The sequence below is a fragment of the Lipotes vexillifer genome, unplaced genomic scaffold (genome assembly GCF_000442215.2).
Source record: "Lipotes vexillifer unplaced genomic scaffold, Lipotes_vexillifer_v1.1 scaffold614, whole genome shotgun sequence".
NCBI classification, from domain to species: Eukaryota; Metazoa; Chordata; class Mammalia; order Artiodactyla; family Lipotidae; genus Lipotes; species Lipotes vexillifer.
In genome coordinates this window covers 842,578-868,195 of record NW_006787203.1, presented here as the reverse complement: position 1 = coordinate 868,195, position 25,618 = coordinate 842,578, and the positions used below count along the sequence as shown (strand labels likewise).

The following is a 25,618-nucleotide window of genomic DNA, read 5'->3' as shown; positions in this document are numbered from 1 at the left end:
TTTGAGACTAATAAATTTAGCTGTGCACATCCCTAGACCCAGAATATTTTAAGGGCTCCTGGAAACATTCCAGAATATAAAGACCAAAGCTAGGTAACTAAGTTACCAAAACTGGGTTCAGGGGCAGGAAACTGATAAGAATGTCATAAACACTTTCTCATAAAGTGTAGCAAACAAACAAGTATAGGAATAACAAAAATTAAAAATGTCACAATACACGTACCGATTATTTATATCAACAACTTCTCCCCAAAAGTAAGACAGTTCTGTTTTACTGAATTAAGTCACGCCGCTGGTATGGTAATGTTTTTTAAACATATTAACAGTAACTAAAAAACAGCATTAGCCTTCCCCCATCAAAAGACCAGAAGCTGTCATGTAGTCAAAAAAAAAAATCCTTTTACTTAATTTTCTATTTTTATCACTCGAGCCAAATTTTTATATCTCATTTTTGTTGTACACCTGAAGATACCGTTCCAAATTATTCCCGACCTCGTATCAGATCAGGATACCGTTAGGGGATGTGACTTTCTTAGAGGGGCATTACCGATGATTCGAGACCCACCCAGAAAAGCAGAGGCGAAGGGTCACGTTAGCGGAGGGACGCCCGACACCCCCGCCCCCGAGGGCTCGGTTCAGCTCCGCCGACCTGGCTGTCGCCTGCGGTGTTGGGTTCTCGCTCAGTCAGGTGTTGCCCGGGGGAGGCGCAGTTATTTATGACCACGGGGTTGGGCTGGGAACGCGGGGCCGAGGAGCAGCCGGTTGCGCCCCCTTCTCCCCAGGCTCTCCCCAGCCAGAGTCCCCCGGTTCCCCATCTGAAGGCCGCCCGGAGGGGACCCCAGGCCGCGCAATCGTAGGGGTCGCTATCGGACAGCAGCGAACCTCAGCGAACCAACTTCTCGCGAGGTTTCGGGCCCCGCTCCACCGCCTCGTCCGCCCCCTCCTAGCTCTGGTGCGGGCAGCTCCCGCTATGGCTGCGCTGCGGAAGCTTCTGCGGCCGCCGCCTCGGCTTCCGCCTCCGCCCTCGCCTCCCCATCCCTTCCCTGGGCCGTGCGGGCGGCCTGTGGGCATAGCCCAGGGCCCTCCCGGCCGGCCCCTCTGCCGGGAGGAGGAAGAGGGGGCTGTGGCTGAGGCGGCTTGGAGGCGGCGGCGGCGCTGGGGGGAGCTGAGCATCGCGGCCGCGGCCGGCGGGGGTCTGGTCGGCCTGGTGTGCTACCAGCTGTATGGGGACCCCAGGGCCGACTCCGCGCCGGCGCCGGCCCCCTGGCTCCCCTCCAAGAGCGCGGCCGCAGAGCCGGAGGAACCGAGGCGTCGTGGAGGCGGCGGCGGCGCTGGGGGGAGCTGAGCATCGCGGCCGCGGCCGGCGGGGGTCTGGTCGGCCTGGTGTGCTACCAGCTGTATGGGGACCCCAGGGCCGACTCCGCGCCGGCGCCGGCCCCCTGGCTCCCCTCCAAGAGCGCGGCCGCAGAGCCGGAGGAACCGCCCCGCGGCCGGGGGCTGCTTCCCATCCCGGTCGCCGCTGCCAAGGAGACGGTATGTGCGTGAGCACCTGCGCGCGCCTGGCCGGCCCGCAGGTGACTCTCGGGGTTAGGACCGCCAGGTGCTACACCTGAGCGCTGGGAGGGGCGGTGTGACAGCCGTGCAGGGCGCGCGTGAGACCAGACGTTGGGGGTTGTCGCACTGTGACTCTGCGGCTACAGATCGGGACGTCCTGTGAGCGAGACCGAAATCTAGTAGGTCAGGAAGCCCCGGGTCTGTTCACCCAGGTGTTGGGAAGACGTACATGATGCATCACATGTCTTGATGCATCACATCAGGATCTTAAAGGTTGCTGCAGTCATCACCTATCTACCAAAACCCAGACCCACGACAAAATAAAACCAAAAAGCGACGCAGAAAAAGTCAAAGGCATGACAGGCAGAAAGTGGAGGGCCGCATATGTGAGAGAAAGGGCTCCCAGGCAGGGCCATGCAACAGCAAATGATGGAGGAGGTCCAGTGCAGTAGGAGCGCACCGAAGGAGGGACGGAGGTCCCAGAAGCCTTGACATTATTGTATGGAAGTTTATTAGTCCCAAGAAAGGAAATGCCAAAACTGTGTAGCCTCCTTATCATAGGTCAGAAAGAATGAATGAAGATGTCACCAGATTGGAAAAGAAAAAAAATTATTCAAAAAGAGTATATTTCTCTAATCCCCCCCCCCCCTAAAGCCAGATATTAAGTAGGGACAGTGAGACGATGGAAAGTAGGGAACTGAATGAAGCTAACTCCTGCAGAGGAACTTCAGATGACAATGTTCAAGTCTCATTATGTAGTTGATAATATAAGGTAAAGGTGAGTGTAAGGCAAGAGTGAGTGAAGGGGCATGAAGTTTTTGTCTTATCAGTATATTTAATAGTCATGTATGACTAGGAAATCATCTAGGGAAATTTTTCTTGCAAGACAAGAAGAGTGTGAGGGGCTTAGATGACAGTACTTTGGAAAAGAGGCGGCTATTCTGTTTCTAACTTTAATGAGATTTATATACCCTTTATTCTTTGCCCAAATACGCAATGGTGATCTGATGTAAGTGCATCAGTTCTTTTAGAGATTGTTGTTGTATTTAGGTCAGGGAATCTATTTTATCGACCTTCTAGCAGCAAATCACACATACATAGCATAAAGTATTTTTATACAATGAATACTTAAAGTACTAGAAAATACCCTCAACCTTCATCCCCCAACCATACACACACACACACACACACACACGCACACTCACGCGCACACACACACACACACACACACACACACACACACACATATATATTAAGCTTGTGTCCTGATTGACCAAGTCAGAACTTTTAGTCAACCATAGTTATCTGGGAACAGATTAGGATGGTAGTGAACGTTCAAATGGTATTTTCTTTTCTTCTTTTTTAAAATTAATTTTACTTTTAAAGTTGAGAGACAGTATCATGTAGTTTTTGAAAGACCATGCTCAGAAAGCTAGGACTCTGGCTCTACCACTTCCTAGATGTATCACTACTTAATCTCTCAATGCCTGTTTCCTCATCTGTAAATGACATTAATAGTGTCTTCCTCATAGAGTTATGAGAGTTAAATGAGTTAATATATTTAAAGGAGTTTGAATGGCACCCCTAGCAGGTAGTGAGCATTCAGTAAATTGGTTTTACTTTTATTTTATTCATTTGTTTACCTATTTATTGTCTATTATTTACTTACATTATTATTGCTTGGTGTTTATAAAAATTGCTGTACATTGTTTTAAAAGTCAAATAATACTGAAATCATGTCTTACCCTTGCCAAGTCTCCAGTAGTACATCCTGATCATTATTGCTTTTTGTATTTTACCTTTTCCCCCCTGAAAACTTTTATAATCTTCTTTTTATCCCTGGTGTTTGAAAACTTCACAATAAGGAGCTTTGGTGTGGGCATTTTTTCATTTATTGTGCCTTATACTTGAGGGTCCTTTCAATATGGAAATTCATGTCTGAAAGTTCTCTATACTTTTCTTGTATTATTTCTTGGACAGTTCCTTCTCTATTTTCTTTTTTTGGAATCTCCATTAGTCCGAAGTTACACCTCCTGACAGATCCTAATTTAATTCAAATTTTAATCTTTCTTAAATTCTAAGTTTTTAATCTTTTTGTTTGTTTTTATGAGAGATCTCCTTGACTTTATCTTCCAGTCTTCCTATTAAATATTTTATTTCAGCTATTCTAATTTTTTAATTCAAAGAACTATTTTTGTGTTCTCTGATGTTCATGTGTTCATGGTATTTTGTTTTATGGCTGCTAAATTTCTCTTTTTATTATAAGGGTATTAATTATAGGGTTTTTAAAAATTGTCTTCTACCCCATGTATTGTGTGGTTTCTTCCAGGTTTTTGTTTTTGTTTTTTAATTCCTGTTTCATTTTCTAAGCTCTCACTTTAATTTTGGAGGTTTTCCTCACTTATCTGTGGTTGTTACCTATCTGTATTTGAGAGCCACTCAGAAGCTCTTTGTACATGGGCATGATTTTTCATTTGGGCTTTTCATTAGAGTGGCATCCAAATGTCAGTATTTTATGTCTTTTTCTCTGGTGTCATTGCACTTCTTCAAAGAATAGGTGAGGTGGGAGGAACAGTAATCTTCTGGGTTCAGGCACAAGTGCACGTATGTGTGAGAGCATGGGGAGTGTCCAGTGATGGACTTACGTATTGTTCTCTAACCCTCTCTTTTCATCCCCACCACTGACTCTCCCTCCACAGTAACTTGTGTTCCCTCTTTTTTGAGGTCTGTGCTGAAAATCAGCTAACTTCCACTTGGTCTCCTCCTCCACAGTACCCAGGTAGTGTGTCTGCTCCCCTAGGTCAATTATCACTCCTCCAGCTCTTCAATTTTATAAAAATGTGATGAATTCTCTTGAGTGTTTTAGTCTCCTCTCCTTTTTTCTTTTTTAGTTCTCGTATGTTTACACCTTTTGAAAGATTCATTTACTGGGATTTTAATGTGGTTAGGGGAGGAAGGGGTTCAAAGAAACTCATGAGGTCAATCTGCCATTTGTCAGAAATATTTTAAACCTGTGTTGCCTCCTCATTTATTATGCTTATTTGATTTCCCTGAAGTGGTAGAAGTGATTCCTTTTGATGTTTCAAACTATAGCTAAGAACATTTGATTTATAAAGCCTCTTTTAAGCTGCATTTTATACTGAACATAAACCTAGCATATAAATTAACCTGTACGTGTTGTGAGAATAATATAACTGATGGGAATGAACAGCAGTAACCTACAGACATGCAGTTCTGTTACCGTAGCCTTGAAGATTTTTGTTTTAAAGGCACTGCCTCTGAACTTCCTCCAGAAGGCCTTCCCTGACTCTATAGATTGGTTAAAATACCCCTGCTTATCCTGTAGCCCCAGATGATGACTTTTTGCAATTATTTGTTAATTGTCTTCTCTTCTTAGACTTTTAAGGAGTGGCATTGTGTTTGTCTTGATCACCTTTATGTCTTCATTGCCTGCCATGGAGCCTAGCCTTGGTAGGCACACAATAAATACTTGTCAAATGAATAAGCCCATGCTAAATATTTACATGGGACATAACACATTGAAAAGACACAACCACATTCTGTGAGAGTTAGCAGTTTCATATTTTGTTCAGCTAAAGTAGTTATTTATAGCATTAGAAATGGGAAGACATCAGTCAAGGTCAAAATTCCACACTTCAGGAGACCAAATCATGTGACATTGTATTTATTTTAATTGTGCAAGTTTGGCTTGCCAAAATTTTTTCAGTAAATGTGGCCTTGAACTTTATTAATGTTATAGAGAGATGTTGACAAGATTCTGTTAAGAACCCTACAGTTTTAACCTTAAAGCATTATTTTTATTAGAGAAAAAATTTGGGTTCTAGAACTGCTTTTCTTGTTCAGGTTCAAAAATTTTTAAAGCTTCTAGATTGATTAACATACTTTAATCCAGTATTTTACCTATTATATGTAACACCTAATCTATTTTATGGTTTGATCATCTTAAGACTTTAATCAGTTTAGTTTTACTCTCAAGTGGAAAAGAGAGTAATACTTTTTATCTCTTTTGTATATTTCTATAATAATTGCCAATAATTATGCATTGTTTCTTTCACTGTATACCTTTTCTAACCTCTTTTTAAAGCAGCACGTTTTGAGACTTGAGGTAATGCTCATTCTTTCCCAGAATATTGAAGAATTTGCCAGATGTGTAAATGTAGAAGAGTCTTATGAGGGGAGTCACACAGTTGTGGAGTTGGAGACAGGTTAATTCTGTGTAGAATAACCTTGTATAGGAAGCTAAATTAGGTGATCCCCTCTTTTGGTTTCCTGGTAGAATCTGGTAGATTTATTTGTCACACGGTAGCCAGGTAAGATGTTGTTGCCTCTTAGGTGAGAATGTTAGAGAGTATGGTTCTTCATATTCTTTTTTTTTTTTTTTTTTTTTTTTGGGGTACGCGGGCCTCTCGCTGTTGTGGCCTCTCCCGTTGCGGAGCACAGGCTCCGGACGCGCAGGCTCAGCGGCCATGGCTCACGGGCCCAGCCGCTCCGCGGTGTGTGGGATCTTCCCGGACCGGGGCACGAACCCGTGTCCCCTGCATCGGCAGGCAGACTCTCAACCACTGCGCCATCAGGGAAGCCCCTCCATATTCTTTAATTAAGAAAATACATGTCAAGCAGTTTGTTTTGTTTTGTTTTGTTTTTTGCCACACCATGTGGCTTGTGGGATCTTAGTTCCCCGACCAGGGATTGAACCCAGGCCCTCGGCAGTGAGAGCACGGAGTCCTAACCACTGAACCACCAGGGAATTCCCACGTCAAGCGGTTTTTAACAATAATATTTCTTTAGACAAGTGATAGTTATGGCTTTACTAGGAAAATGGCAGTGAAGCACTTGAAAGTTGCTGGACTGGAGAGAGATTCTGGAGGTAGGATCAACAGGATTGGTAGTTGATTGGATTTTAGGGATGAGAGAGATGGAAGAGTCTAGGATGATATTCAGGTTTTTGTCTTGGGTGACTTGGGTGGGTTGTGCAGTAATTCACTGAGATCAGGTCTTCAGGAAAAAACAAACAAACAGGTTAGGGGTAGTGGCTATGGTGATGAGTTTTTAACTTGCACAGTGGATCAAGGTATCTTTGGACAGCTGAAGGGAAGTTTCTAGCTGGATACATAGGTCAGAAGCTCAGGAGAGAAATCTGTAGTATACATACAGATTTGGGAATCATCAAGTGTTAAAAGTCGTAAGAATGGATGATGTTGTTCAGAATATGTAGAACAAGAGAAAAGCACTTAAGGAGGGAGCCCTGGTGAGCATCAGCGTTTTAAAAGACTGACAGAGAAATGGAACTCTGCAAAAAGCTGAGATCCAGACAGAATAAAGAAAGCCAGGAGAGTTATGGAAGCCAACAAAAGACTGCACTTCAAATAAGAGTTATTCAGTTAGAGTGAACGCTACGAGAGGAGGTCAGCTAAGACGAGAAATGGGAAGTGTTCAACGGTTTTAGCAACAAGGAGGTCATGGGTGATCTTGGTGAGATCTTGAAGGTGAAAAGCACATTATAGTTGGCTAGTTGAGAGTAAAGGTAAAGAAAAGCTGAGGTGGACAAGGTGAAGCAAGTGTTGACAACCCTTTCATGAATTTGGCCATGAAGAGAAAAAGAGGGCAGTAGCTCAAAGGACTACTATTGTGGAATTGACTTTTTTCTTAATGAAAGACCCTTGAATATAATTTAATTGCTGATGGAAAGAAGAGGAACACTAAACCTAAAGGAAATAGAGGATAATTGATTTGCCAAGGACCAAGGCGGAGATGGGAGCTGAAAGTTAAAGCACAGGGAAGAGTTTAATCTTGGATAATAGGAGATGCCATTTCCGGTGTGACAGGAGCAAGGGCTGGGAGGAGGCAGAGAGCATACATGTTTAGTGGGAAGCAGTCGAAGGAATTCATGCCTGATGGCTTTTATTTTCTCTGTGCAACAGAAGATGATGGCATCTTCTGGGAGCAAGATAGTAGAAATTTGTGGAGTCACCATGACAGAGATTTGGGGGAGAGTAGAGGATCGACATAGCCACTTAAAAAAAACTAGAAAACCATGAAACCTTTTAATTTGCTCATGTTTAGTATTTGCAAGTTTAAATGTGAGTTTTTAAATGATAAAATGAGATTTTAACTTGCTCATGAAATGTAGAAGTTTTTCGATGAATATTTTTACCTGGTCACAACTTTTGCTGTTCTAATTCTTGTTTATGTTATCTCTTTTTTTGAGATGTATAAATGTTAGTAATATGATTTAACTAGTACTTTTTTACCCATGATGTAATGTCTAACTTACATAGGAAATGCACCTAACTTATAGTACACTCCAAATTTTATTCTTTTTGTTTAAACTTAAAGGGCAAGTTTAAACTGGACAGTACTAATTCTCACTAATACTAATTCTGACTTTCTGTAAGTATGTGCCAAGCACTGAGAATTCGAGTAACTTTGTTCTGTGTAGTGTAAACACACTCGTACTGGAGAAAACTGTGTTTTAAAAAATTGAACAAGTTTTATTTATGGCATTATGTAGCATTAAAGAAAACACCTAGTCATTTTTATACTAAGTAGGATTTTCTAGACATATTGTTTTCTTCACCTTCCTCTTTAAGTAACCCTTTACTCCTTTATCCTTTGATGTATTGCTAGATTATATAAGCTAAGCAAAATATGGAACTTTAGTGCTGTACCATTTAATTGACTGGCATAGTGTTTGCTCATTACAGAATTATTTTTCCAAATTGGAAAAGTAGACTCCATCTACTTTTGGGGTTTTTTTTTTCCCATTCACTAGTTTGCCTTTTAACAATTTTAATACTCAACTCCATCTCTGGAATTTAGAATACAGAAAGTATATATAAAGGAATTTCAAATAATTCCATTTTTTTTCCTGCTTTCTGATAAGGATGATATCTATCCAGTTGACACTCTAAGTATCGACTAGGTGAGAGATTTGGATTTTCCATTTCCCTGGAAGGAATATAATGGATTGTTCAAATTGCTTGCAGCAATTCAGAGTGAACACTTCCTAACCAGCCTCACATCGGGTCAGAAGGGCTCTTATAGGTTAGGTCCAATTTAAGCTAGCTCCAACCTGTTGAAATTGGTTCTATTCAGACAGGATCATCTAAACTTCTTCCCACCACTTTAACTTTATTCTTACTGATCTAAGGTGGAATGTGGTTTGTAATTCTCTCGTCCCCAGGAGATTAAGAAAGGTTTTGAGACATTACTGTCATCAAGTTCAATGATGGAGTCCTAAGGACAGTAATAAAAAGCTTTTGGATTAGGGTTTGTGGTGATAGGAGATCAGTGTGACTCGAACTTTACCTCCTTTCTGCATTCGATCTTTGTTGTCATGTGGCTTCCTCCAGGCTGCTTGCTATCCAAATAAATGTGTCACATCAGGATTTTATGTCCTCCTAGTAAAGAATACAGTCTTCGTAACCCTTTGGTCTAGTACTGTGCAGCTGTGCTATCACATATGCCTGTCATGCTCTCCTCTGATCTGCTAGCCCCGGTGATTACCTGATCACCGTAAAAGGTCAGGTAGGAGTGTTGATTTGAGTCTTTTATAACACAGACTTAATCAAAGTCAAGGCATCCTATTTGGGGAGCAACGTTAAAAGTCTGTATTTTATACTTTGATCTAATATTCTAAATTTTATTACTCAAAAGTACAAAAGTGCTATTGTGAACTAAGTATTTAATTATCAAAAATATTACACCTATACATCACCAAATAATTAAATCTAAAACGTATCCTGAATCATTATAGTAGTTATTTAAAATTTTTTATAAAACTGTAGGCAAGGAGGCAAACTTCTCAAGGTTCCTGCCATTTGCTGGCAAATTATAGGAGAATAGCACTTGGTGTCTTTGGTCTTCTACCCACACCCCTCATCTAACAGAATTTGGAACATGGCTGAAGCCATAGATGAGGTTGAACATTGATCTTCAGTAGAATAGTGAAAACTGGGAGGATATGGAAAAGTGAACCAGAGTGGGATTATCAAAGTGTCAGATTTATAAGGGCAGAAGTTAGGTTGTAGGCGTGTATTGTTTGATTAAAGGCTGATAGAGAAGTTCTAGAAACATGGCTTTTCCATATTTTGGTGATATGTTTTATTCAGGACTTTACTCTGATTCTCTTAGAATCTTACAGAGAAAGTGGCATTCTTAAATGTACTATATAATTCCAGTGTCTGCCACTGTGCTTTCTATAATTCCAGTGTCTGCCACTGTGCGAGTACAGTGGCTCCCTGGGAAGTTTAATTCCTTTGGAAAAACAAGGTACTGGGGAACAGATGGGTCAGTTACCTAACTTAGAAAAATTGGTGGAGACGCTGTGGTGTAACTACTGATTCACTCACAGCACCACATCCTAGTCCAAAGCAATTTGATCTTCACGCAGTGTTTAGCTTCTGCGTGGGAAAATACAGATCTTCCTCCCTTGCCTTTCCCTCATGTCCTCCCTCTACAGTGATCTCTGCCCATTGCTGCATATGATTGCCCTCTACAGTAGCTTTAAACTCAGGGATGAAAGTGATTATGGAAATAACACAGGCTGAAATAAGTAAGAGCAAAGTGCCATGAGGAGCAGTTGGCTTGGGGTCAGGAGAAATAAGTCAAAATGATGACTTTGCCTTTACTCACCTGTGCCCTGTATAGCTGAGTCAGCAACCTTTAAGCTGGCTTTTCAGGAAGTCTCAAAAAACACTTTTATTTACATTTACTGGCCCAAACTTACCTAACTGCAACAAAGCTTGAAGAATGTGACCTTATTCTGTGTGCTATTGGGCCTAGCTAAACATCAGAGTTCTCTTTCTAAGGAAAAACTAGAGAATGAGCAATAGGTGTATGTCAGTCCTTGTTAGTTGTGAAGTATATTGTGTTGGGAGAATGGCTTTTAAGTGAAATGAAAATGCTCGTAAGTGAATTATGGGATGCTCATTTAATAAAATAAATGGTTTAGACTTCTGGGTTTTTTTTGTGTGTGTGTGTTTTTTGTGGTACGTGGGCCTCTCACTGTTGTGGCCTCTCCCGTTGCGGAGCACAGGCTCCGGATGCACAGGCTCAGCGGCCATGGCTCACGGGCCCAGCCGCTCCGCAGCATGTGGGATTTTCCCGGACCAGGGCACGAACCCGTGTACCCTGCATCAGCAGGCGGACTCTCAACCACTGCGCCACCAGGGAAGCCCTAGACTTCTGGTTTTATCCATACAGCATACTGCATAATCTGTCCTAAAAATATTTGAAACATCTTTTTACATGCCATACCATGCTTTTAAGAAATTAAAGGAAATTGCCCACTGCAGGAATAAAGAGGAAACTAATAACTAGAACAGTGTGACCTGTGGCTTAAGTAGGGAGCAATGAGTCATTATTCATGGAATTCTAGGGATGTGGATTTTAATGCCTATGTGGGGACAAGACCTTGGGAAGGTGGAACTGAGGCACCACCTTCCTAAAGCCAGAGCCCTTGTCAACAGAACAGACTAGAAGAAAACCATCCCTGGTTCCGCCGGTACAAGTTGATGACAGGGAGGCCTGACGATGTCTGCATGGGCTCTAAGTGGAAAAAAGGACTCTCCTGGGCTTCCCTGGTGGCACAGTGGTTGAGAGTCCGCCTGCCCATGTAGGGGACACGGGTTCGTGCCCCGGTCCGGGAAGATCCCACATGCCGTGGAGCAGCTGGGCCCATGAGCCATGGCCGCTGAGCCTGCGCGTCCGGAACCTGTGCTCTGCAACGGGAGAGGCCACAACAGTGAGAGGCCCATGTACTGAAAAAAAAAAAAAAAAAAGGACTCTCCTGAGAATGTATAAAAATGGTCCCACACTCCCTCAAATGGCTTTAGAGTTATAACTTCAATTACCCATGCAGAGAAAAAGCTGTTGCAGCTGGCAGAAAGAAACGCAAAACTTCTGTGGAGGGAAATGCCCTGAACACTGGCCACATGTAAATCCTACAGAGAAGGTCTCCAAGAGGATAAACTTATAATCCAAAGTACATTAAGTTCTATGAAAGAGAGTCAGCAAACTGAGTGATTAGACTCCTGACAATTTAATAATAGGATAATTTGGTTGAGTCTATAAATTAAGTATTTTCAAAATGATTAAACACATAATGAAAAACCAGTATGAAGAAGAGTAGGTAGATTATAATAAAGAATCAAATAGAACTTCTAGAAATGTAAAGTATAGTCTTTGAGGTTGGATAGATTAGGCAGCATATAAAATGTAACTGAAAGAGGCAGTTAGTAATCTGGAAGATAATTTGGAGGAACTACACAGAATGTAACACACTTTTAAAGAAATGGCAAATACTAAGGAGTGTCTAAGAGACATGCAAAATAGACTGAAAGGGTCTAAAATTCATCAATTAGGGGTTACAGACTAGGAGGAAAGAGAGAATGAGAGGCAGTATTCTAAGAGAAGATACCTGAGCAGTTCTCAGAAAGGAACAAAAACATTAATCCTAAGGTTCAGGAAGCATAAACAGTCCTGAGCAGGATAAATAAAAATAAATCTATATTTAGTCACATTTTAGTGAAACTGTAAAATCAAAGATAAAGGGAAAACAGGGCCAGTTTCCTACAAAGGAATGGCAGTTGGACTGTTGAAGACTAATCTGTGACAACGGATGGAAGCTAGAAGATAGTAGACAATGTCTTCAAAGAGCTAAGAGAAAATAATTGCCAACTTAGATTTTTTTACCTAGGTAAATTATTGTTTAGGAATGAGGATAAAATAAAATCATTTCTTAAAACTGAGAGAGTTTACCAGTCTCTGATCATCATTGAAGGACCTATTAAAGAGTGAATATTAGGAAGAAATGAACATGAAAAAAAGGTGAAATTCAAGAAGTAACGGTGAATAAAGAAATTGGTAAAAATGGGGTAAAAATTGGTAAAAATGGACTACATATTATGATGATTATTATCATTTTGAAAGGAGTTAAACCAAGGTGGATCTCAAATATTGGACAACAGTGATATGCAAGACAATAGAGCTTGATTGGAGTTTAAGTGTTCTATGTGGGAAACAAAAATAAAATTAGATGCCTACCCCATGCCATAGTAATCCAGGTGGAATAGAGTCCTAAATGTGATAAGTAAAACTTTATGATATTTAGAAGAATATATGTGAAAATAAAATTTTGATCCTAGGAGGAGGAGGATTTTCAAAACAAGGCAAAAAGCACAATGGAAAATACTGCTACCTTTCACTTCATTAAAACAAAAGTATCTACTAAAATACAAAGAAGTCTTGGAATGGAAGAAGATACTTAGAATACATAGCACTTGCAAGGAATAAGCATCCAGAATATATAGTGATGATCTACAAATTAGTAAGAAAAACAACAACACAATAGAAAAATGGACAAAGGGTTTGAACAGGCAGTTCAAGAGAAAGATATTCAAAAGACCATTAAACACATGAAAAGATGCTCAGCATCACTAACAATAGGGAAATATAACTACAGTGAAACATTGTTTCTTAATTAGATTGATAAGATTAAAAATAGTGACAATAACTGTGGACATTGATGTGGAGCAATAAAAATTCTCACACTCTGCTAGTAGGGGTACAGATCTTTGGAAAATAGATTGCCATTATGTGTTAAGTTGAAGATTCACATGCCTGTAACTCAGAAATTCTATTTAGGTGTAAACCCTTGACAAACTGAAAGGTGTACAAGGAAACATAGATAACAGTCCTTTTACATGTCCCTGATACTCCATTTCCCATCCCACAACAGCTATTCAGAAGCGATGTGTCTATCTCGACCTGCAGCACGTCCCAATTTTGCCCAGGCTCAAGCAAGTGCCTTCCATCCATTCTTTACAGAGGAAATGATCTATCAGAAGTAAATTTGCTCAATTTATTACTTCCTCACAACTAAATTTGCTTTCATCTCACCCTCACTTCTAGTTCCATATGAAAAATGAATCTTGCTGTGAGACTAGAGAAAAGAGTTTGGAGATCATAAATGGATATTGGCTCTGTGATTTTTTTTTCTCTAGCAGTACCCAGTAGTCCCAGAGATGGAGCAATTCTGGGTAATGATGTAGGGTGTTTATAGAATTTTGTCCTTGAATATTGAAATTGGGAAGTCAGAGAGCTTTGAGGCTAAGTTACTAGATGGACCATTTGCTTGAATGTCTAAGTTCTCTCTGACGTGATTTGGGGTGACGAGGAAAACCATGAGTTATGTCTCAAAGTCCTCTTTAATAAGTCAGTAGGAATGCCTACAAGTTGCCACTGGCAAGGTAGTATGTGATATAACCAGGGCATATCTGCCTCCATCAGTATCAGTGATTCAGAATTTAAATGTTTGCCAAATATTAGTGTTGAAGTGAAGTTGGTGGCAGAGAAGAGCACAGTGTCTTCATCATTACCAGTGACAAAAAATAGTGACTGATAAAAGACAGGAGATCAGATTCATTCAGTTCCACAAGTATGTTGAACTCTTGGGATTATGTTTAGGACCAGGTTCTACAGATGAAGGGAGATTATTTAAAAAGGAAACATTCTACCCTTGGCCAGGAAAAATCCTTGGATAACTTCTCCTTAATTTTTTGGATATATCACAGTCCTGGAGCATTATTTTTTTGCTTGCAATGTCCTCTTCTCCAGAAAGAAATACCAGATGAAGTTACCTAATTACATACTTGCATTTCCTGCTTACTTCTTGTCAAGGATTCACATTGTCTCCAAGACCCACAATCAACTTAATATACAGAATCATATTCGAATATGATGTTATTAGAGTAGACTAGTTTGTCTTGACAAATGGACCTTCACATTTCAGTGGATCAACCCGATAAAATCTTACATTGTTTATGTAATAATGCTGGGTGGGTGATTGGTTGATCGGAATCGGAAGACTCCTCCATGTGGTTCTCTTCCATGTAGACATTTAGGGACCCAGACTGATAGTGACTCTGCCGTCTTCAACAAGTGGGTTCCAAGGTGTCAACATCCCAGTTAGCCAAAAACTGGGGTGGGTGGGACATGGGGGGACACATGGGAAGGTTTTATGGGCCAGGCCTGGAGGTGACACATCACTTCCACTCACATTCCATTTCCTAAACTGAGTCACATGGCTATGTCTAAGTGCAAGAGACACTGGGAAATGTACTCTAGCTGCATGCCTAGGAAGATTAATTACTGCATTAATATAATGTACTTCTCTGCCACCAACTACTTCAAACAGCATACCCTTAGCTTTTCAATTTTCATTATAAGAACTGATAATTCCCAAGTTTAAACAAGAATTTTAATCAAAAGTATGTATATCACACATAACAACATTATATGCGTAGATTTTATACTGCCCTTGGGTAGTCCTCAGTAATCTGTCTGCAAAAATAAATCTTAACTGCCTTGATGAACCTGAAGGTGAATCTGCTTCCTGCCTCAAGCCTTACAGTTCCCTTTTGGTAGGGGAAATTCACTGGCCTTAATCTCCACAGTCACTGCCTCTTTGGACCTGATCTAGAGCCATTTTCCAGATGTGTACTTTGTAATCTGCTGGACATTTGTGAGCCTGCTATGGTTCCTGCAAATAAACACTGCACAGTTCTGTATTTAGGGCCAGTGAAGAACTTACTGTATTTCCTCGACATGAGCATTTTTCTCTTCTTTCTTGGGTAACTTTCTGGATGGGACTATTTCAGACTTTCTCTTAGATGATGAAACTGAATCTCCAAACAATACTTTCCAAGTATAAAAACTTTACAGCTGGGGCTTCCCTGGTGGCGCAGTGGTTAAGAATCTGCCTGCCAATGCAGGGGACACAGGTTTGAGCCCTGGTCCGGGAAGATCCCACATGTCGCGGAGCAGCTAAGCCCGTGCACTGCAACTACTAAGCCTGAGCTCTAGAGCCCACGAGCCAGAACTACTGAGCCCACGGGCTTAGAGCCCACACTCCTCAACAAGAGAAGCCACCACAATGAGAAGTCTGCACACCACAACAAAGAGTAGCCCCTGCTCCCTGCAACTAGAGAAAAAGCTCACACGCAGCAATGAAGAACCAACACAGCCAGAAATAAAATAAGTTAAAAATAAATTAAAAAAAAAAACCTTTACAGCTAATTTAAAGACTACATATTAATTTTGCCTTTAAAAATATTTCTCAAATGAGCTATGGTGTGTACAGGGGTTGAGTTTTAGGACTCTGCCACTTTCTGTCTCTATAATGATCACTAAGTCATTTCTCCTTGCAGGGACATCATTCTTCTATGAAATGTCATAAGTAGGGATGACTGATTTGAATCTGTAAGGTCTACTTCAGCTATATAGTTTTTTAATCTCAAAATCACTTTACTCTTTCTAATACTTTATTGAGTTATTATTCGTAGTTGCTTTAATTTTGTTCCCATCCCTTAATCCTCTCCAAACTTAGTTATTAAATCTATTTTATAAATTAAGACATTAGTTTTATAAACTTTGTCCCAGATAATGCCTTTTCGGCTTGCATTTCTGTTAAGTTCAAGTGACATGTAAGTTCTTCCAGAAAATTTAATGCCAGTGTGATGGGAATAAACTGCCAAAACTCAGTAATATTCCATGATTTTTAAAACTTGTTTATCCTTTTCAATATTAATTTCTACAAGTGAAAATTGATTCATTACTTTAAAAATTTTATACCTTTTGTTAGTGGTTCTATTGTACTCTCTTTTTAGAGTTATTTTTGCCAAAATTAAAAGATACAGAGAATCATATATACTACTTAGAATTAATCATTGTTACCATTTGGAAATATTTGTTTCTAGTCTTTTTCAGAGATTTAACACTTACTAAGTATGCTGTCTTTTTTAATAGCAGTATTGAAGAACATTGGCTTTCAATACAGTTTCTCTTCATTTTTTCAAACTTAGCGACCTTAGCAATAGAAACAGTTGTTAGCAGAGTTATGGTTAAGAGTGTGGTCTGCAGAGTCAGAATACCTAGATTTGAATCTCCGCTCTTTCACTGAGGAACCTTGCCAAAGCTAAATAATTTTGCATGCTTCATGTTCCTCATTTGTAAAGTAGGGATAGTAATAGTACCTACATTATAGGATTATTAAGAGGGCTTAAAATGGCCAGGCACATAGGAAGTTCTTGTAGGTGTTAGCTTTTTTTTTTTTTTTTAATTTGTGGCTAAATAGGGACTTTGTGTATGCATAGCAGCAGAGTTACTGTGCCACTTGTCAGATCATCGCCTCAGCTCCAGATCTACCTTTCCTTGCCATGCTTGTGATGCTGCTGCTGGAAATTGCAGACACTTCTTTGCCAGGAGACTGTGACAGGGACACTGCAGGCAGAGGAGGCTTCTGTCTCTGGCGTGCCTTTCTTCTCCTTGTCCCTGAGGCAGCACTGGGACGCCCCATGACACTCATCTTCAGGCTCTCCTGAATCAGTCAGGAGCCAGTCAGAAACAGAAGCAGTTAAGGTTTAAAATAAAGAATTATTAACTATTTACAGGGGATTAGCTACTAAGAAGGAATCAAAATTAAAAGGAATACCCTAGGGCTGAGGGAGAGTACCCAAGGAAGGAACAAAGTTGGAAGGCAGCGGCCTCCCTAGGTTGGGATTCAGGCCTCGTTGGAAGAGGTGTGTTCACCACTAGAGCTTTTCCAAGTTGCTGGGCTGAGGCTGGCAGATAGAGAACCAGAAGCTGGGACTGGAAACCTGGAAGCCTCCTGCTGGGGTGCCATTGGACCGATGCTGGCAGACACGGAACCATGGACCGGAACTGGCCTGCAGGAGACACCGCCCCTGCCCCCCCCGCCCCCCGCCACCGCCCCAAGCTGGGATGCAGCAGGCCAAGGCTAGTTGGTGGGTGGGGAACCTCAAGTTGGGACTAGCAAGCAGGAAACACCCCCGATGGGTTGCTCTGTGGCTGGTGTTCTGGAATGAATGTTTTGTGTCTCCCCAAAATTCATATGCTGGAGCCCTACCCCCCAGAGTGGCTGTATTAGGAAATTGGGCCTCCAAGGAAGTAATTAAGGTTAAATGAGGTCATAAGAGTGGGATCCTGATCTGATAGGATTAGTGTCCTTACAAGAAGAGACGCCAGACAGCTTGCCCTCTCTTTCTTTCTGAGCCCACACACTGAGGCAAGGCCATGTGGGGGCATAGAAAGAACGTGGCAATCTACAACCCAGAAAGAGAGCTCGCACCGTGACCATGCTGGCACCTTGATCTTGAACATCTAGTTTCCAGAACAGTGACAAAATAAATTCTGTCACTTAAGCCATCCAGTCTATGATACTTTGTTTTAGCAGCAGGTAAGTTCACGGTGATTCATTTAGGGAAAAACAGTCCAAACTATTAATGGTATGTATGTTGTGTTTGTTTCTTTCAGTTGTAATCTAGAAAAACTATTTTGGAGTGATTATGTAGCCAGGCCTAGAAGACAGTGGCTCAGTGCATAGCTAGAGGTTTTGTCATTACGGGTCAGCCATCACTCTCAAGAAATAAATAGAATACCACCTACTGTATAATCTAGGAGTTTGGAGCTGAGCCAGGAAGATTGAGAGAAAGGGAGTAGCGTGTGGTGCAGATGAGAGCCACAAGGAAATGCCAGGCAATTGGAAAAGTTTTGTTACCATGGATGTATTTAGAGAACTCCCAACTTATAGTGACACAGAGGAACTGAGCTACCACATTCTGTGTGTGGAGCTGAGGTGCCAGCGACTATTTCTGGACCCTGCTGATTCATAGAGACAATACTCTTCATAAACTGATTCTATTGACCAGGGGAGAAGGAAGTGTGCTCATTTAGTTTTCATTTAATGTTTACAGTTCATGGAGTTAGTATTTATTTGTCCATTTTACAGTGGAAATGCTAAAGTTCAGAAATCTCTTTTTCCCAAGTGTACCTAATTAGGAAGTGTTGAAGCTGGCATTTGAACCTAGTCCTGAAGGATTGTAAAATCCACGCACTTTCATTTCAGTGTACCAAGTTGTGTAATGTGGAAGAACACTGGGTTGGGTGTCCGAACACCTGAGTTCTGGTCCCAGACTCATTTGCTGTCTGTGTGGTCCTGATGAAGTCCTCTCTAGCCTCTAGACTAAGCTAACCCTTTTGTAAAATTGAGTTAATATATGTTCTCTTTGCTTTTTGTAAAAATAATACACCATTCCACAACTTTTTCTGTCTATGCATATATGTGTATATATGTGTGTATGTATATATATGTGTATGTATCGATATGTACACATATATATGTGTATGTTTCTTTGAAGAATGAACTTTTTAATGGCCACAGACTACTCCATTGATGTGCCATAATTTATTTAACCATTGTCCTGCTGATGGGAATTTTGATTGTTTCTATTTTTTTTCACTGTTAGAAGCAGTGCTGCAGTGAATATCCAGGGTTCTTTGTAGATGCAAATGTTAAATTGCTGGGTCCATAGCTATTATATTTTAATAGGCACTGTCAAATTTTTCTTCAAAACGGTCACGCTAAGATATACTTTTACCAGCAATAAGAAATGGGCTTCCAGGTCTTCCCTGGTGGCGCAGTGGTTGAGAGTCCGCCTGCCGATGCAGGGGACACGGGTTCGTGCCCCGGTCCAGGAAGATCCCACATGCCGCGGAGCGGCTGGGCCCGTGAGCCATGGCTGCTGAGCCTGTGTGTCCGGAGCCTGTGCTCTGCAACGGGAGAGGCCTGCATACCGCAAAAAAAAAAAAAAAGAAATGGGCTTCCAATGTTCCCCTTCACTTAATATTGTTAAGTTTAATTGTTTTCCCAATTTGAGTGTGAAAAATGATTTATCATGATTATTATAATTTCCATTTCTATGGTTACTAGTGAGGTAGAGAATTTGTTTGTTTATAGTTTCCTAGGAATTCCCCATTAATATCCTTTGCCAACTTTTATTTTTTTATTGACTGATTTCTAGGATATGTCAAAATATTAAATCCTGTTCCTACTTTATAGGTCACAAATATTTTTCTCACCTCAGTCCTTTTTAGAATATATTTTACAGGCCTGTAAACTTAAACACATATATCATTTCCTTTTAAACACAAATATGACCATACTGTACATATTATTCTTGCCTTTTAAACTGATGTTTATCTGAGATATTAATATATTTATTATAGGTCTCTTTATTCTGGTCTTATATTTGGATGCTCTTCCAAACTATGGCTATGCCATAATTTATGTTTAATGTTGTCTCTTTCATTTTCAGTTTTTTTTAAAAATCAGACTTGATAGAGGTTTATCTATTTTATTAAGTCTTTTCAAATACCACTATTTTGTGTTTACTGTTTTATTGGGGGGGTTGTTATTTATTTCTGCTTTTATCTTTATTGTCTGTTCCCTTCTGTTTTTGTCAGATTTATCTTATCCTCTTTTTTTGCTTCTTGAGTTGAATATATAGTTCATTTATTTTAAATTCTGAATTGTTCTTTAGTAAATACATGTAAGCATATGAATTTTCCTGTGTCAATAATGACTTTGACCAAATTATACAGGTGGCTATTTGTAAGTTCCTAAGTGTCATTTATTTTCAAAAGGTTTGTAATCCCAGTTTTTATTTCTTTTTAAATCCAATAATTGTTTACTTAATGGTGTATCTTAAATTTTCCAAAGCGGCCTTTTTCCTGTCAGTCTTTTGCTATTAAATTTTAGCATTTTTCCATATGCAGCAGGGAATAAGCCTTGAATGAGTTTGTTTTTTAAAATGGAATATATCCAACTTTTAAAAAGACAATAGACAATAATACTATAATGCATAGCTATGTATGTACTACCAGCTTAAAAAATAAACTATCAACATATATACCTTCCCCCATCATAATCCTCTCTTCCCCAAAGAGGTAACCACTGTTCCAAGTTTGCTTTTTATCATTCCCATGTAAGTTTTCATAGTTTCATTACAAATGGATGTATCTCTGAATAATATACACTTATTTTGCAATTTAAAAAATTTTACATAAACAGTACCTATCTTTTATTTATTTATTTATTTATTTAATTTTGTGGTATGGGGGCCTCTCACTGTTGTGGCCTCTCCCGTTGCAGAGCACAGGCTCTGGACGTGCAGGCTCAGCGGCGACGGCTCACGGGCCTAGCCGCTCCGCGGCGTGTGGGATCTTCCTGGACCGGGACACGAACCCGTGTCCCCTGCATCGGCAGGTGGACTCTCAACCACTGCGCCACCAGGGAACCCCGTACCTATCTTTTTATAATTTATATTTTTAAGATAATGTTTAAGAAATTTATCCATTTTGGTGCGTGCTTTGGCAGCACATATACTAAAATTGGAATGATACAGAGAAGATTAGCATGGTCCCTGCACAAGGATGACACACAAATTCATGAAGCATTCCATATTTTTTTTAAATAAAAAAAAAAAAAGAAATTTATCCATTTTGACACATGACTTCTAGTTAATTTATTTTCACTCCTGAATAATACTCTACTATATGAATATTTCATTATACCTGTATTATAACTTTAACATTTTAATCTTATTGATGTTTTAGTGATGACTAATAAATGGTCAGTTTATATATTCTCTGTTTATTAAAATCAAGGTTAATAAGCACCTTCTTTGTTTTGTTACTCAGATACTTTTTCTTACTTACTTTTTCCACTTGACCTATCCATTTCTAGTACAGAAGTGTTGATATCTCAGCCATGATTGTGAGTTAAATTGCATTCTTTTAACAGTTCTTTCATTCTATTATTTTAAGCTATTTTGTTTGTGTGTGTAATATCTTCTTGGTGAATTTTTCTTTGTCCCATTTAATGCTTTTGGTTCTCAATTCCATGTATTTTCCAACATTCTGGGTAATGTTTGACTCTTATAAGGAACATTCATAGCTTTTTAAAAAACACAATATGACACTTGCTCATTTTTAATGAAGGAGTCTAACCCAATCATATTTATTGTAATTATGGACTTGTATGCATTCATTTTTGCTATATTATGTGAGTGTGAGTTATCTCTTTCCCTTTATCACCTGACATTAGATTGGTCCTTTTTTCCTTATCATTTCTCTTCCTCTAGTGGTTTGAAAGTTATACGTCCTATTTCTGATCTTCAAGTGGTTACATGTAACTTTAACAAAATATATATATTTTAATATATACATATGAAACTTGAGGACATAAATCAGTATCAGAAAATTTACCATTCCAAAAAAGATGCATCCTTAAACATGTCTTACTGTATCGCCTTCCCCACCCCACAGTTTCTGAGGTCAGCTACACTGTTAGTACCAGTTAATTATTGATTTTTTAAAATATTATGCTTCAATTTTTAAGAGAATCATTAACAGTTACAATAAGTTTTACATCCACATTCACTCATTACTTTATTTAGCAAGTATTTGAGAGCTTGCTACAAGCCAGAAACTCTTCTAGGCACTGGGGAAATAGAAGTGTACCACTTAAACAAAAATTCCTGCCTTCATGGAATTTATATTATTGCAGAAAGCTGGAGATAGAAATTTTGGATTTGTCAGTATATTTATAGTACGTAAAGGCTAGATGAGATGATTATGGGAGTAATTATAGATTCAAAAAGAGAGGAGGTCCAAGGACTGGCCCTAGGACTGGCCCTAGGGCAGTACCAACAGAAGTACCAGGAAGGAACTGCCAGGGGAATAGGAAAAAAATGAGGACCGGGTGGACTTGGACATTACGAAAAATTATTTCAAAGAAAAGAGTTATCAACTGGGTCAAACTTTGTAAGATGAAAACTGAGAACTGACCTCTGGATTTAGCAACACGGAGGTCATCAGTGACCTTGACAAGCAGCGTTAGTGGAGTGGCGGAGGGGAGACCTGCTGAAGCAGAGGAAACCAGAGACAGGAAATGCTGGCAGCTTTCTAGTAGCCCTGCTGTGAAGAGCTGGAGAGAAGTGGTGGGGAGGGGGATGGTGGCTCAGTGGAGAAGTGGGAGCGGAAGCTTTCCAGGAGGAGAGAAATGTGCATGCGCTGAAGGGAAGGACTCAGCGGAAGAGGGGAAAGTAGTGAGGTAGGAAGGGCAAGGGAGATTACTGCAGCAGCAGAGCCCTTGAATAGGCAGAAGAGGTGAGATGCACACATTAAACCACTGTGATTACTGCCTCCTTAGAGATACTTTCACTTACCATCCTATCAAATAATGAGATGATATATGTGAATGTACTTTGTAAACTTGTAAAGAACCCTATAATGTAAGCTAACATAACAATACAAGTGGAGACTTTAAAATAAGTGGTCACTTTTTTTTTTTTTCCAATTTGATTGCAGCCAGGGAAGTGCTTATAGACTGGTCTTCAGCTGTGTATATTTCCACATAGACACATTTACTAAGCATCAAAACATTTCACCTAGAGGACTTTGGGATTTTCCCACACTGAGAATTTGATGTTTAACCTTTTGACCACCCAAAAAGCAAAGAAAATGTTACCCCTTTTATCTTCTTAGAAGCTTTTAAATAAGCCTGAAGCCATAAGAGAAAGCCAAGTGTAATACTTCCATGAACATCTTTTTAGCTAGAATAAAAATAGATGTGAATAGAATCTCATGCACATCTCATATGACTTTTGCCCAGAAAATATAAAGATCTAAATTCAAATGTCATTTGCTCTTTAATGTTTTGTAAAAATGTTGGTACATTTGCCAGTATCAGGTAGGGCCTAATACCAAATGCTCAACCTCCTACATGAAATTAAATACATGTTTTAATCATTCTTTACTTTAAAAAATTAGTATTGATTTAATAAAAAAAATTTAAAAATAAACTACTAAGGATGAGTAATCAAAATAATTTTGCTTAATACAAATGGTTTTATTTTTCCTTCTTCCATTCTTTATTCTCCTGTCTCTGTTTCTCAGCTGCTCAAAGGTAATGCATTATATGGTGTTTAGATAATTGATATAATTGTTTCAAGTTACCTCTTTAGGGTATTATCAGCTTGTAGGCATCAGTTTCTCTAATTGTCAAGTAGTGAATCCTTTATCTGGCATTTAATCTTGCCTCCCTGGGAAAACCAGATCTTACCACAAAGTAAATTTTCGAATTGCTAACCTGAAGTAACATGAGACTGTGCCTTGGCAGTGAACCTTTGCTTTCTGTTATTCATGGGAAGGCTAATGATATAGTCTGTTGCCTGAAGGCCCTAGTTTCACTACCTTAAGAAATAACATCTAAGTACTAGTTGCAAAGGTCTGAGTTTGGAAATTCCAGAGAAAATAATTTCATTGAGACAATATTTTTTATTTTGGGGCAGAAGATGTGGTAATTAAAAAATGTAAGTTTTATCATTTGTACCATTTCTTAAGCCGCTTATCTTATGGCAGCATGACTTAGAGGATCCACAGTTACCTGAAAATGATCATTACTTATTTTTATGACTAAATTATGAATGTTATTTTACAGGTGTGTTTGAAAATTTTATTTCCATGTATATACACATGTATATGTTCCATTTTTGTAAGTAACAAAACTGAGATTAAAGATCTAGAATGTAGAATGTTTTGCAGTTTCTCAGTAAAACAGAAGATAGCATTTTCTAGAACTAGAAGGAAGATTCCCTAAACATTTTTAGCAAACTTGAAAAGAATGTTAAGCAATTCCCATAAAATAATTTCCTAAAAAGTGTAAAATGCAATTTCCTAGAAGCTGTAAAATGAAGTCAATTTTGAAAATTTTTTATACAATTTTTAATGGTTACACTCCATTTTACAGTTATTGCAAAATACTGGCTCTATTCCCCGTGCTATATAATACATCCTCGTAGCCTGTCTTACACCCAATAGTTTGTACCTCCCACTCCCCGACCTCTATGTTGCCCCTCCCCTCGCTCTCCCTACTGGTAACCACTAGTTCTCTACATCTGTGAGACTGCTTCTTTTCTGTTATATTCACTAGTTTGTTGTATTTTTTGGATTCCATATGTAAGTGATATCTTACAGTATTTATCTTTGTCTGACTTATTTCACTTAGTATAATGCCCTCCAAGTCCATCCATGTTGCTGCAAATGGCAAAACTTCATACTTTTTTATGGTTGACTAGTATTCCATTGTGTGTGTGTGTGTGTGTGTGTGTGTGTGTGTGTGTGTGTGTATACCACATCTTTATCCATTTCTCTGTCAGTGGACACTTAGGTTGCTTCCATATCTTGGCAATTGTAAATAATGATGCTATGAGCATTGGGGTGCATGTATCCTTTCAAATTAGTATTCTTGGTTTTGGGGTTTTTTTGTTTGTTTGCTTGTTTGTGTTTTTTTTGGAGTATACTCAAGAGTGGAATTGCTGGGTCATATGGTAATTCTATTTTTTGTTTTTTAAGAAACTTTCATACTGTTTTCCACAGTGGCTGCACCAGTTTACATTCCTACCAACAGTGTACGAGGATTCCCTTTTCTCTACATTCTTGCTAACATTTATTATATGTTTTCTTTTTGATGATAGCCATTGTGACAGGTGTGAGGTGATACCTCATTGTAGTTTTGATTTGCATTTCCCTGATGCTTAGCAATGTTGAGCATTTTTTCATGTGCCTGTTGACCATCTGCATTTCCTCTTTGGAAAACTGTCTATTCAATTCTTCTGCCCATTTTTTATTTGGGTTGTTTGATTTTTTGATGTTGAGTTGTATGAGCTATTTATATATGTTGGATATTAATCCCTTTGGTCATGTCATTTGCAAATATTTTCTCCCATTCAGTAGGTGGTCTTTTCATTTTGTCAGTGGTTTCCTTTGCTGTGAAAAAGCCTTTAAGTTTAATTAGGTCCCATTTGTTTATTTTTGCTTTTATTTCCTTTACTTTAGGAGAGGGACCCAAAAAATATTGCTGCAATTTATGTCAGAGAGTGTTCTGCCTATGTTTTCCTCTAGGAGTTTTATAGTATCCAGTCTTATATTTAGGTCTTTAATCCATTTTTAGTTTATTTTTGTATATGGTGTTAGAGAATATTCTAATTTGATTCTTTTATGGTAGCTGTCAAGTTTCCCCAGTACCAATTATTAAAGAGACTGTCTTTTCTCCATTGTATATTCTTGCCTCCTTTGTTGTAGATGAACTGACCATAAGTGCGTGGGTTTATTTCTGGGC

The 25,618-nt window shown here is 39.4% G+C and overlaps 1 protein-coding gene across 1 annotated transcript in view; it reads left to right on the top strand.

Moving 5' to 3' along the window:
* The first annotated feature begins 965 nt into the window (after positions 1 to 965).
* MICU3 (mitochondrial calcium uptake 3) overlaps positions 966 to 25,618 on the top strand; it is a 97,434-nt gene continuing 72,781 nt past the window's right edge. Inside the window, exons 1-2 of the mRNA XM_007459911.1 lie at positions 966 to 1,143; positions 1,320 to 1,533. Coding sequence (XP_007459973.1) covers positions 971 to 1,143; positions 1,320 to 1,533 — 387 coding nt within the window. The 5' untranslated portion in view covers positions 966 to 970. The remainder of the gene's footprint in view (positions 1,144 to 1,319; positions 1,534 to 25,618) is intronic.